Here is a 14605-nt window from a genome sequence, read left to right as displayed (position 1 = left end):
TCAGGCTCCCTGCTCAGTGGGGAGTCTGCTTCTCTATCTCCTTTTGCCCTGCTCCCTCTGTTTTTGTTCTCTCTCTCTCTCTCTCTCTAAGTAAATAAATAAAATCTTAAAAAAAAAAAAAGAGTAACATGTGGGGGAGCCCACGTCCTGGCCCCTGGGTGATGTACATCCCTATGCAACTAACTCACCAGCCTATGGATTCATTCATTCCCTCCAAAGATCTGCTATGCACATGGCTTCTCTTTTATGACATGGTTTAGATATATTATCATTAATTGACATGACAGCAATGATTTAGAATGCCCAGTGTAAAGAAGATACCATTGCATTTTGCTCTTTCTTTTCAGTGGGTTCTGAAAAACTGGGGCTTGTAGAAGTTAAGCTAACATGAAAGCGTATGGACATTGATTCAATAAATACTGGCTAATGGTTAGAAAAAGAACAGTAGTGGAAACTAACTTCTTTTGTTCCTGAGGTTCTTGGTACAGCTGTTGCTTTTAGCCTTTAAATTTTCCATCACTGGGACAAGTTAATTATCCTTGGTTTGGTGACAAACAGAGACAACATGGCCAGGCATTTTTAAGTCCATGGTGGGCTTTTTTGTTTGTTTGTTTGTTTGTTTGTTTGTTTGTTTGTTTGTTTGTTTTAAGTAAGCTCCTTGTCGAGAGCAGAGCCCAGTGCAGGGCTTGAATTCATGACCCTGATATCAAGACTTGAGCTGAGAGCAGGAGTCAGATGCTTAACCTACTGAGCCACCCAGGTGTCCTTTTTAAGTCCATTTTTAAGGAAGTTTAGGGCTTGAGCATTGATTTGGGTCATTGTGATTTCATTGCAATACTTAATGCGTAGTATCTAGGTAACAACTTCCAAATTGCTTTCTTTGAAGGGTATGAAATTTAACAAACTTTTCTTTGTCATAATTCTAAATTATCTTTGACCATCCTGCTTTTCAGAGTGTGGCTGCTCCACTTGGTTGCAGAAAGGAGATATAAGCAGGAAATCCTGAAGTAGTTGCCACTGTCTACGTATAATTTGGAACTGGATTCCAAAGACTTACTTCCTAAGAATTTGGGATATTTAGGAAGGTTATCTTTGTTCCCCATCAAGAGCAAACATAAAGGTTCATTGTATCTCTTTGAAACATTTCTTTATTGTTTCCCCCTGTTCTTCATTTATCGCTTGGTCTAAGGTTCAACAATAAGTGGTTGAGATGGTTTTTACTGTGTGTCTAACAAGCTCACATAAAATCTAATGACATAAATAGTTGTCAGCTGTAACTGAGGTCTCTTGACTCTTTTCCCCAGTGTCTGTTATAAAGGAAGGGCATGTAAGCATGCGTGTGTGCACATGTGCGCACACGCACACACACCCACACACTCTCTCTCTCTTAAAATTTCCCATAAAAACTCCACTTTTGAAATTATCCAGGATCTCCTTGAGTGGTTGGTTCCAAATTCCAGAGCCTCAAGAGATTTATATATTACCGATCGATCATGCTCATACTCTGCATTGCCTGGTTACAGTATCCTGATGCTCTTCTCTACCCCAGCCCCCTGCCCAGTCTGCATTGATATGCATTAACATACAAAGTCCCAGCAATTTACAGATGATTGCAGGGCAATTTGCTGAAGTAGAGGACAAAATCTGAACATACTTCACTCAAGAGAAAAAACAAATTAGTAGTGGTTCCTTAAGGGCTTTTTTCTTTTCAGACTTTTCAGTATGATGCAGATTATCTAAAAAGATAATTGGACAGACATTAGAGCTCCTGATTCTCAGGCCTTTGGATTCCAGGACTTGTACCAGTGGGGCCCGAACCCTCCAGACTTCCCCTACCCCAAGTTCTCAGGCCTTTAGCCTCAGACTGAATTATATCACCAGATTTCCTGGTTTTCCAGCTTGCAAAAGGCAGATTGTGGGACTTCCTGACCTCTAACTGCATGAGCCAATTCCTATAATAAACCTCCTCTTATATATATATTTACATGCATCCTATTGGTTCTGTTTCTTGGGAGAACCCTGACTAATACACCATGAGTCAAAGAAAAAAAAAAAAAGAAAATTTAAAAGTATTTTGAACTTAATGAAAATGAAACAACATGTCAAAATTCGTAGAACATCACTAAAGCAGTATATAAATTTATAGCACAAGTGTCTATGTTAGAAAAGAGGAGAAATTTCAAGCCAAACACCTCCTCTTCTGCTTTAGAAACTAGAAAAAGAGGAGCAAAATACACTCAAAGTAAGAAGAAGAAAGGGAACAATAAAGACCAAAATGCAAATCAATGAAATCTGAAAACAGAAAAAAAGAGAGAAAATCAGTGAAACCAAAAGCTGATTCTTTGAGAAGATAAATAAACTGATAAAACTCTAGATAGGCTGATACAGGAAAAAGAGAAAAGACGTAAATTACCAATAAAATGAAAGTGATGACATCACTACAGATACTACAGATATTAAAGAGATAATGATGCAATTTTACAAACATCATGCCAACCTAAATAGATCTATAGCTTTAATAGGCCTATATCTATTAATAAATTGAATTTTTTGTCAGAAATCTTCCTTCAAAGAAATCACCAGGCCCTGATGACCTCACTGATTAAGACTACCAAACATTTAAGTTAAGAACTATCAATCCTACACAAAATTTTGAAGAAAATTGAAGAGGAAAGAATACTTCCCAACTCATTCTATGAAGCCAGCATGACCCTGATGCCAAAACTAGACAAAGGCATTATAAGAAAAGGAAACCAGGGGCACCTGAGTGGCTCCGTCAGTTAAGTGTCTGCCTTTGGGGACACCTGGGTTGCTCAGTAGTTGAACATCTGCCTTCAGCTCAGGTCATGATCCCAGGGCTCAGGAATCGAGTCCTGCATCAGGCTCCCTGTAGAGAGCCTGCTTCTGCCTCTGCCTATGTCTCTGCCTCTCTCTCTGTTTCATGAATAAATAAAATCTTTTTTTAAAAAAAACTGTATGCCTTTGGCTCAGATGATGATCACAGGATCTTGGGATGAGCCCTACATCAGGCTCCCTGCTTAGTGGGGAGTCTGCTTCTCCCTCACCTCTGTCCCTACCCCCACTCATGCTAGTCCCCTCTCTCTCAACTAACTAAATAAAAATATTTAAAAAAAAGAAAAGAAAAGAAAACTATAGACCAATATCCCTCATCAACATAGATAAAACACTTCTAAACAAAATATTAACAAATCAAGTCCAGCAATATATGAAAGAAGAATAATATATAATGACCAAGTGTGATTTATCCCCAGGACGCAAAGGTGGTTTAAAATTTGAAAATCAATGTTATTTGCCATATTAACTAACTGGAAAGGGAAGGAAAAGTTCATCTAAGTAGATGCATAGAAAACATTTGACAAGATTTATCATCTGTCCCTGATAAAAATTCCAAATTAGGAATAGAAGGGAACTTTCTTTATTAGAAAAAGACATGTTATAGACTGAATGTTTGTGTCCTCCTCCAGATTCATATGTTGAAGTCCTAATCCCCAATGTGTTGGTATTTGGAGGTGGAGTCTTTGGGAAGTAATTAGGTAATGACGGTGGAGCCCTCATAAATGGGGTTAGTGCAATTATAAGAGACATATCAGAGTTAATATATATCTCTCTCTACTGTGTCTGCATATAGCAAGAAGGCATCCATCTGAAAACCAGGAGGAAGACTCTGACTAGGAATAAAATTGGCCAATGCCTTGATCTTGGACTTCCCAGACTCCAGAAATGTGGAAAATAAATCTTTGTTGTTTAAGCCACCCAGTCTGTGACATTTTTGTCATAGCAGCCCAAGCTGACTAAAATAGGATAGCTAAAAAAACCTACAGCTACTCCCCAAGATCAGAAGCAAGACAAAGATGTATACTCTTACCAATTCTATTCACCATTGTATTGGAGATTCTAGCCAGTACAGTAAGACAAGAAAAATAATTTAAAGCCTCCACATGGGAAAAGAAGTAAAATGACATGATCACCTATGTAGAAAATTAGATAGAATTTATTAAAAAGCTGAAACTAAAAAGTGAGCTTAGCAATGTTGCGGAGTACTAGGTAAATGTATAAAAATCAATTGTATTTTAATATAGTAACAATAAGCAATAGGAAATAGGATAGTTTTTTTAAAAAGACTTATTTATTTGAGAGGGAGAGAGTACAGTCAGAAGAGGCAGAGGGAGAGAAAAATTTAAGCAAACTCTGTGCTAAGCACAGACCCAGAGGTGGGGCTTGATTTCAAGACCCCAAGATCACAACCTGAGCTGAAACCAAGATTCAGGTGCTTAAATGACCACACCATCCAGGCACCCAGAAATGGGATAGTTTTAAATCTCATTTACAGTACCATCAAAAAATATTAAATGCTTTGGGATAAATCTGACAAAACATGTGCAAGAGTTGTACACTTAAAACTATGAAACTCTACTGAAAGAAGTGAAGACTTAATTTTTTTGAGAATTGATTTATTTTTTCATAAGAGACACACAGAGAGAGGCAGAGACACAGGCAGAGGGCGAGGCAGGCTCCCTGTGGGGAGCCTGATGCAGGACTCGATCCCAGGACCCCAGGATCATGCCCTGAGCCAAAGGCAGACGCTCAACCGCTGAGCCACCCCAGGTGAAGACTTTAGTGAATGGAAAAATATACCTTGCTCACAGCTCAGAAGACTTAATATTACTGAGATGTCAGCTCCTCACAAATTGATCTATGTATTTAACACAATCTCTGTCAATATCTGACTCTTCTCTGTAGAGATTAGCAATTCTGAACTTCAAAGAATACAAAGGACCTAGAATAGCCTCAATGGCTCTGATACAGAAAAACAAAGTTGTAAAGCTAACACTACCTGATTTTAACACTTATTACAGAGGCACCTGGGTGGGTCAGTTGATTAAGTGTCTGACTTCTGCTCAGGTCATGATCCCTGGATCCTGGGATCAAGTTGGGCTCCCTGCTGAGAATGGTGCCGGCTTCTCTCTGTCTCTGCCCACCCACCCCACCCCGCTTGTGCTTTCTCTTTTATTCTCTCTCTCTTTCTCTATCTCTCAAATAAATAAGTAAATTCTTTAAAAAAAATACTATAGGGCCACAGTAATCATGATAATATGGTATCACATAAAGATAGACAAGTAGATCAATGTCCCAGAATAGAGAATGCAGAAATAAACACACATAGATATGGGCAAATGATTTTTTTATAAAGTTTCAAGACAATTCAGTGGAGAAAGGATAGTCTTCTCAACAAAAGATACTTGACGACTGGATATCTATATTTGGAAAAACTGTACTTCAGCCCATAACTCACATGACATAAAAAAATTAACAAAGAATAGATCATAGACCTAAACATAAAACCATAAAACTTGTATAGAAAACAGGAGAAAATCTTTGTGACTTTGGGCTAGGCAAAGAATTCTCATATATGACACCAAAAACATGACCCAAAAAGAAAATAAATTCTATAAATTGGCTTCACAAAAATTTACAACTTTCACTCTTTGAAGGATACTGTGAGGAGAATGGGAAGAGAAGTCTGGGGGGCAAATAACTACAAAGCATGTATCTGATAAAGTATGTTGTATTAGAGTGCTCCAAAGAAACCAGAGATAGAGAGATAGAGATTTATTACAAAAAATAGCTCAAATCAGCAAGTCCCGTGACCCGCCTCCTGCAAGCCAGAGAGCCAGGAAAGCTAGTAGAGCAATTCAGTCTGCGTCAGAAGGCCTAGGAACCAAGAACTCCAATGTCTGAGGCAGGAAAAGATGGACATCTCAGCTCAAGAAGAAAGATAACTTGCACTTCCTCTGCCTTTTTGTTCTATTTGGGCCCTCAGTGAAATTGGTGATGCTCTCCTGCACATTAGTGAGGGCAGATCTCTCCTGAGTCCATTGATTCAAATGCCAATCTCTTCTGGAGACACCCTCATAGACACACCCAAAAATAATGTTTTACCAGCCCATCAGCTTGACACACAAGATTCACCATCACATATTATGTAATATAGGAGGAATTCTCAAAACCCAAGACTAAGAAAACAAACAACCAGTAATGAAATGGGCAAAATTTGAGCAGTCTACCAAAAAAGATACAAGGATGGCAAAAAAAAAAGGGGGGGGTACATAATTAAGATGCTCATCATTTGTCATTAGAGAAGTACAAATTAAATCCATAATGTGTACCCCTTAGAATGGCTGTAATCGTGAAGACTGACCATATCAAAGGTGGGCAAGGATGTGGAGCAACTAGAACTCTCTTACCCCACTGGTGGGAATGTGAAATGGCACAATCACTTTTGAAAACAACTTAGCAGTTTCTTAAAAAGTCAAACATAGACTCACCACACGACCTCATAATCACGCTGGTAAAAAGAAAGCTTATAGTCATACCAAGATTGATGTGTGAACATTCATGGCAGCTTTATTCCATCCCAAAACTAGAATCAACCCGAATGTCCATCCACAAGTGAACAGACAGGGCATGGTAAATCCACACAATAGAATAGTACTCAACAACACAAAGGAATGAACTGTCCATATACGTAACCACATGGATTGAATCTCAAAACAGTTATTCTGGTTGAAAGAAGCCAGACCAAAAAAAAAAAAAAAGCATATATACTGTGTGATTCCATTTCTTTAAAACCCTAGAAAAAGCAAATTAATTTTTCTCGAGAGAAAGTGTATTAGTGGTCACCTGGGAAGCAGAGTGGTAGGCAAGGATCACAAAGGGATTACACAGGAAACTCTTGGAAGGTTGTGTAAAAGTGTAAGGAGAGAGAGAAAAAAAGAGTGAAATGATCCCTAAGAAGGTTTACATAAATTGTTTTAGCCTGTGTACCTCTGACTGTGACCTTGAACCTTGACACTTGATTCTCAAGAATGTAAAAAGGTGGGGAAAGAGCTATTTGGGGAGGGGAAGCAAGGAGGGAGACTTTTTTTTTTTTTAAGATTTTATTTACTTATTTGAGAGAGAGCAGAACTATAGAGCACAAGTGGGGAGGCAGGGACAGAGGGATAAGGAGAAACAGACTCCCCATTGAGCAGAGCACCTGACGCAGGGCTTGATCCTAGGGCCTGGGATCAGGACCTGAGCCAAAGGCAGACGCTTCACCAACTAACCACCCAGGTGCCCTGGGAGACTCTTAATATATTGACTTCCCCAACACCTTATTTAGCCTTTTTTTAGATGCCTGGTATATCCTCTCTTTTTAATAATATTTGCCTGGTTCGGGCAGGCCAGGTGGCTCAGCGGTTTAGTCCTGCTTCGGCCCAGGGTGTGATCTTGGAGACCTGGGTTCGAGTCCCACATTGGGGTCCCTGTGTGGAGCCTGCTTCTCCCTCTGCCTGTCTCTCTCTCTCTCTCTGCGTCTCTCTCATGAGTAAATAAATAAAATCTTTAAAAAATAATAATAATAATAATATTTGCCTGGATATTGATGGGGTTAACAAATGTTTTTCTAAGCCCCTATAGCCTTAGAATACCAAGTAAATCAGGATAAACTTTATCTACGACTCTTTAGCATCTGTGAATTTATTTACCACCTATTTCCACCCTCCAGAAGAAAGTCTTTGCAAGATCAATATTTGAGGATCTCTCATGCTGCGTCCTGAAAATGCTGGGCAATTGGAGATGGCCCTGAAGTCCTGACAACTCAAAACCAAACCTTTTCTTATTATGTCCTTAGTCTGCTAAGAAGTTTTAGAAATATTGAATAAACCAAGTTCAGTCCCTTGGGTTTTAGGGGGAAATCGTCCTTCCAGGGTAAGGGGGGAAAAGAAACCAGTCCACATTGCCAAGTATTTTTAGACAAAAGCATTTTCCTCTTCATGGTCCAAGAACTGGCAATTATGGAAAGAGAGATGAAGTCCACAGGATACATTTGGGAGCTAAAACAAGCAGCTGTGAAACGAGAGAGCGGGATGGAGTGCCCTCTAAGGCTCTGCGCTGGTTTATGCTTCTGTCCCTCTAGCGAGGAGGGCTGGCCCAGACTGTGGCTCTACCTCCAGCATTAGTTTGCGGGGTAACAGAGAGTGACGTCATCCCACTTCGGGAGTTAAGTAAAGACAGTAAACTCTGATTTAAAAAAAAAAACAGCATGTATTTCAAACTTCTGTGCTTAAAAAAACAATACAGCTTGGATGCTGGGTTTGGGACCTGGGTCCCTGGAGGGTGCTGCTCATTCCTGCAAGGTCATCAGACAGGTGCCTGAGGGCATGAGGATGGCAGCCTCTCTGCACATTCCAGAAGCACCACCTCCTGGGTGGTGGAAGGGGCAGGTGGCCACCTTCTGCGCTGCACCTTCTCACTGACCCCGCATGTATATGGGTCAAGCCAGAACTCAGTTCACATCGTTTACTGACACGTCTTAAGTGCCAGCCCTGTGCTGTCTCATAGAGAATGGAGCAAGCCACACAGGGAGAACAACACAGAGAATTTCCCCCACATACGTCCCATTCGCCCCAAGCTGGGCATTTCTTAAAGACAGCAAAGTTTGCTGCCCTGCCCCATAGAAGTACTAATTTCCTTCCTTCTGTTGCTCTGGGGATTCTCAGGCTTTAGGATATGGAGAGTTTCAAAGGCAAAACTCTGCTCACGGACACTACAGCTCCCCCAGCGGCTCGCCCGCACTCCCTAGATCTCCGCTCAGGTGTCCCCTTTTCCATGAGCCCTCCCAGAGGAGCCCATATCAGTTAGGAACCTCCCAGCACACCCCCACCCAGTCCCCATCCCATTTGTTAATTCTCTGTAACACGCATCCTCACCCGGGTGTTCTGTCCTCACTTGTTTGTCTGACGCCCCTCCCTCTCTCTAGAAGCTCAGTACTGTGAGAAGCAGTGCCTGGGACAGACGATGCCTGCCCAGGGCCTCTCTCCCCCGTGAGTGAATGATCATGAATAGGCTGAAAGGACCACCCAGAGCAGATTTGATTTCCACGAGATCTTTGCGTTCCATGCTGCCCTTGGGACCTAGCACCAGGGAGCTGGTTCTGGTGGTGTGATATTTCCTGGCAAAGCTTCTGATATGTCCACCCCTCCCTTTCCTACACAGGAGACTATAACACCCACAATGGACCTTCCACACCGGCGAAAGAGGGAGACGCAGACAGGCCACACCGGGCCTCCGATGGGAAGCTCCGAGGCCGGTCCAAGCGGAGCAGTGACCCCTCCCCAGCCGGGGACAACGAGATCGAGGTAACTCCAGACTGCTTGTTTGACGTGGTGAATGTAATCTCTATCTGTGGCTGGAACAAGAACCTGGGGCGGGGGGCAGAGTTCTGTCCATGCACACAGGGGAGAATGGCCCTTTGTGTCTGCAAAGCTCAGTAACAGAGAAAAGACCACTTGATGAGAAAGTAGAGAAGAATTATGTCGGCCATAAGGAAGTACTGTTGACTGACCAGGCTAGGAAAAGTGACCCTGGAGATAGTAAAGAACATAGGACACAGGTTCTCGAATGTAGGCAGGGGAGCTGTGAAAACCTAGACTGCTGGGCCCCGCACTCTGAGTTTCCAATTCAGTAGACTGGGGGCAGGGGCTGAGAATTTGCATTTCCAGCAAGTTCCCAGAACGTGCTGCTACTGCAGGGTTGGGGACCACATCCTGAGAGGCTCTGGTAAGGACACAAGTAGGCAGTGGACCTCCCTAGCTGGGTTAGAGGGCTCTTAACCCTAGCCACATATTAGTATCACCTTGGATGCTTTTTAAAATGCAGGTGCACAGGCCCCATCCGAGACTAATTAGATATACATTGCAAGGGAGTTCTAAAGTTTCCCCTCATGGTTCTAATATGGCTTGGATATTTATCTGTCTGGAGACAGGAGGCTGGCTCAGATGAGCTTGCACTGTTTCCATAATGCTGAGTTCCTTAGTAGCTCATGACCTGGGCTACACCTTAGAATCTCCTGGGGAGCATTGAAAGCCTTCATTTTCAAGCTGCACCCCAGACCAGTTAAATCCAATTCCCTGAGGGAGGAACCCAGGCATCAATATCTTAAAGCTCTCCAGGTGATTTCAGCGTGCAGCCCACGCTGAGAACGGCTGGTCTGAGAGATGTGCCAGTCTTTATTGTAATAAAGCAAGTGTAGGATTATTGTTCAAGCAGTGACATTTTCCAAAAAAAAAAAAACAGCATGCATGAGAGAAGAGGACAGAGTATTAGTGGGGACAGAGGCAAAACAGATGCCTAGAAAAACAGAAAGAAGCAATCAATAGATATCTAGGGAGAAAAAATGGGCATGTTTATTAGTTCATACTTCTTTGCAAAAGGCAGAAATATAGGCAGATCTGTTGGCTTGAGTGTGCTGTGAGTATACGGGTAGTATCAGCAAAGTCTGGGTCCAGGCCGAGAGATCCGAAGGCATCATCATCCCATCTCTAGTCATAACCCTGTACGATTTATGCAGCAGCTACATAGCTGGCCCTTGAATTCAGATGTACTAAGAAATATCATTTTCACCATTTCCTTAAAGTCAATGTAATTTTGACTGAGTCTCCAGCCAGTCTCCGGACTTCTGGGTTTCCATGCCATACCTTGGGCATGGGAATCCTTGTTGAGGATGGGAACCTTGGACTTCGAGACACAATCCTTTGGTTGCAAGCAGCACAAACTGGTTCTGGTTACTTAAGCAAAATGGAAATTACTGAGAGGGAGCAACATGGAGAGGAAGTCACAAAACCAAGGTTCGAAAGAACAGTAACAAACAAAGGCCATGCTGAGGAATCTCTGGAACCTTGAGGATGCTGCCCCTGCTGGAGAGTAAACCACGTGGGATCCTAGCATCACTTCACACTGTGTCTGATTCCAAGGAGTCAGCCTCCCACTGGCCTGGCTCAGGCTGGCCCTTGATTGACAGTTCCACCAAGACAGCACACAGTGGGAGAAGAACACCAGCGTGCTCTTATCAGATGGGGACGGGGTACTGGGGGCCCGACAACAAATGCCCCACCACCATGGCTTTTGAGATCTAGCCAGCAGTCGCTAGTGGAGCTGTACTCACTGGCAGGGTTGTTAGCACTTGTTCGTGGCTAGGGTCTGTCCCAGCTGTCCCAGAAGGTGTTGAATATTTGGGATACCACGCTTGCCTCCTACCTTTGGTCAGCCTCCAGGGGTGTACTAGCAGCCATCCCCCCTGAGAGCTGGCCCCCCTGGGGACCTGCCCCAGTTCCAGCCTTCCCCCTGTTTCCGGGACTGCTCTCAGGCAGAGGGATTTGTCCTTACTTTTCCTCTAATTCTCGAAACCCTGACCTTCCAACACGGAGGAGACTTTGCACCATCCCCTCAGCTCTGGGCCTCTACAAAAGCCTAGAAGAAAATCTGTTTGCCTCACGTTGTCTTTGCTTTGTCTGCCTCCCACATTCCTGAGGATTTCCTGCAGCTTCAGGTCACACATCTAAGGAGATGCAGAGACCAGAGCATAATGTCTTTTTTTTTTCTTTCATTAATCAGTCATTTTATGTGCCTTCTGCTCTTGGTAGGGGTGGGGAGGGAGACATTTTCCGCTGAACGGAGAAGGTAGTGGAGGTGGCAGGGAAGTCGGGGTTTACAGGGCGATACCATTCTGGAAACATCTGCGTCTTGATTCCAGAGGAAACAACTAGGCAAGGACAGTCAAAAAAGCGTGAGCTATGTTTTACTTCCATGCTCGCCGTCAGCGTGGAGGGTTGGCCCGGGTCTCACCTCCCAAGTCTTTGGCAGTGTTGCTAATGACGGGAGCCCACGAGAGAGAAGTTATGTAGAGAAGTGGAAAGGAGAGAAATTCTGAGTGTAGATTAGTTGAAATCCCTCAACTGCAGGTGCCAGAAACCAACCTGAGCTAGCTCAAGTGAAAAAGCAGAAGTTATTTTAGGGATACCGAAATACTCTCAGAACCCCAGGGCGGGGGACAGCAGAGTGTCAGCAGGATACTGGAACCAGTAGGTAAACGAGGCAAGGAAGTACGTTTATACCTTCTCTCCCCACGCGCCACAGTGCAGGTGCTGGACTCCCGGACCTGGTGTCTTTTCAGCGGCTGGCTCCTGGGCTCCACCCTCCTCCAGCCCCACTCTGCTTCTAACTGAATCCAGGTCCTGGAAGAGGGTGGGGTGGTCTTTCCATCCGTCTCTTCCCTAGAGACTGGCCCTCCCTGTCCTTCAGATCGCGTGGCCGCCAACAGCCACTCAAAGATGATGAATGTCTTTCTAGGTTCCAATTTGAAGTTTTCAAGGAAAGGCCTCTGACCCAGTTGGGATTAGGGGCTTTCTCTGACCCAAACCCTAGTGAGCTAGAGAGTCGGGTCACCTGCATAATAGCCCCCAGAAACCCACTCACTAAGGATCTAGGGCAGGGGAAGAGAGGGCTAGGGAGGGGGACAGACTTTGTTCTTCAAAGGGAGTGTAGTACATAAATTAATGGAATCTGCATTCAATTTGAAAATATTCACTGATTTTTTTAAATTCCTTTACCAAAATTTCTAAGTTTAACTAATCCAGCTGAGTTAGTTCAGATAAACTAGGACTTAGAATATTGAAATCCGGAAGCCCTTCTTAAAAACAGTAGTTGTTGGGCACCTGGGTGGCCCAGTGGTTGAGCGTCTGCCTTCAGCTCAGGGCATGATCCCCAGGTCCTGGGATCGAGTCCCACATTGAGCTCCCTGCAGAGAGCCTGCTTCTCCCTCTGCCTATGTTTCTGCCTCTCTCTGTGTGTCTCTCCTGAATAAATAAATAAAATCTTTAAAAAAAAATAGTTGTCAAACTTTTTTTTACCATGACTCATAATAAGAACAACACTTAATACTGTGACCCAGCACATACACACACATAACTATAATTAGACCCAAAAACTCATGAAATGACACTCAGATCTGCCGATTACTTTGAAAAATCCCTGCACTAACTGACCTTTTCCTCCTACAGACCACCCTGCTCTTTACTGTTAAGGGCATGGCAAAGGCCTATGTGTAAGTAGAGCCATTCACCTCCAGAGAGTTTTCAGGGGTGGCCCATTCGAGATGGCAGACTGAGTAGCTGCCTTTGGCGCTCATCCCCTACACCAGCTACAGACACAATCAGTCGGGCCCTTTGCTCTTAAAAACAGTCATCACCAGGAAAATGAGGAAAACCAACAATGTGAAAAATTAGGTCAAGAAAAGGTAATAGGATAAATGATAGAATATAAGAAATAAAAAAGAACATAGGAAAATTCTGTTTGGCTTTCTTATAAGGATCCAAGAAGCTCTTGCCTCCAGAAAATAAGAAGTGGAGGCTCTTGGGAAGGAAATATTCAGAGACAAAGTAAGAGTCACTGGAAATTTTTAAATGACAGAAGTTCAATAGAAGGATTAGGAGAAAATGTTTAAGAAACCTCCCAGAGTACAGATCAAAAAGACAAAACTATAGAAAGTATTTAAGTATAAGCAGTATCGATCAAAAAAGTCTAATTTGACTGTCAGGAATTCCAGCAAGAGAGAACAGTGGAAACGGTGGGAGGAAATCATTTAAAGAAATAAAATCGAGGGATCCCTAGGTGGTGCAGCGGCTTAGCGCCTGCCTTTGGCTCAGGGCGCGATCCTGGAGACCCGGGATCGAATCCCACGTCGGGCTCCCGGTGCATGGAGCCTGCTTCTCCCTCTGCCTGTGTCTCTGCCTCTCTCTCTCTGTGTGACTATCATAAATAAATAAAAATTTAAAAAAAAAAAGAAATAAAATCGAAAAAAAAAAAAAGAAAGAAGGAAGGAAGATCGAAAATGCCAGGTGCTGAACAGTATGAATGCAAAAAGATCACACCTAGGTATATCCTCCTGGAACTTGAAGATTGCAAATATAAAGATCCTAAGTATCCAAAGGAGAAAAAAAAAGCAAAACTTACAAAGGACTGAAGATCAATGAAACATCACACTTGTCACCAGTCACACCGGACACTACAAGCCAATGGAGGAATGCTTTCAAACATCTAGAGGACATTATTTTCCAATTGGAATTCTGTACCCGGAGGTACCATAGAGCAACATAAAGATAGCGATGTAGGAATTCTATTTTCGAGGCATCATTTTAGAAGAAGCAGCTTAAAGATGTGCTCAAGCAAACCAGGAAGAAAACCAAAGAGAGGGGCACCTAGGTGGCTCAGTTGGTTGAGCATCCAACTCTTGGTTTCAGCTCAGGTCACAGTCTTGGAGTCTTGGGATCAAGCCCCACATTGGGCTCTGCACTTAGCGCAGTCTGCGTGTCCCTCTCTCTCCTCCTCTGCTCCTCCCTACTTGCCCTCCTCCCCTCCTTGTGCCTGTGCTCACTCTCTCACTCTCTCTCTCTCTCAAATAAATAAATAAGATCTTAAAAAAAAAAAAAGACTTGGGATCCAAGAAAAGTGGATCTCATCTGGAAATGCAGTAAAAGGACATCTCAGGATGCTAGCTATGCAGCAAGCCTGAAGATGATCCAGTCCACACTGGAACATCCTGTCACCGAGGAGGAACAGCTTTGATATGGAGGGTGTGGCCAAATTTGAGATTCTAATGAAGACACATCATTGGAAACTAGAAAAGAATTAAAGAAATTAATAAACTCCTGCAAAAACAAAAAGTTGTTCCAGACAGGACATGGCTCCTACATCGACACACCGGGAT

General features: G+C 43.1%; 1 protein-coding gene across 2 annotated transcripts in view; it reads left to right on the top strand.

Moving 5' to 3' along the window:
* Positions 1 to 14605, top strand: part of EYA2 (EYA transcriptional coactivator and phosphatase 2) — a 264886-nt gene that overhangs the window by 166581 nt on the left and 83700 nt on the right. For both annotated transcript variants that reach the window (XM_072735719.1, XM_072735720.1), the window contains one exon: positions 9058 to 9200. In XM_072735719.1, the coding sequence (XP_072591820.1) occupies positions 9058 to 9200 (143 nt within the window). The remainder of the gene's footprint in view (positions 1 to 9057; positions 9201 to 14605) is intronic.

Source organism: Vulpes vulpes, chromosome 14 (assembly GCF_048418805.1).
Source record: "Vulpes vulpes isolate BD-2025 chromosome 14, VulVul3, whole genome shotgun sequence".
In the NCBI taxonomy this organism is placed as follows: domain Eukaryota; kingdom Metazoa; phylum Chordata; class Mammalia; order Carnivora; family Canidae; genus Vulpes; species Vulpes vulpes.
Note: the sequence above shows the minus strand (reverse complement) of the source record. Positions and strands in the feature narration are given on the sequence as shown.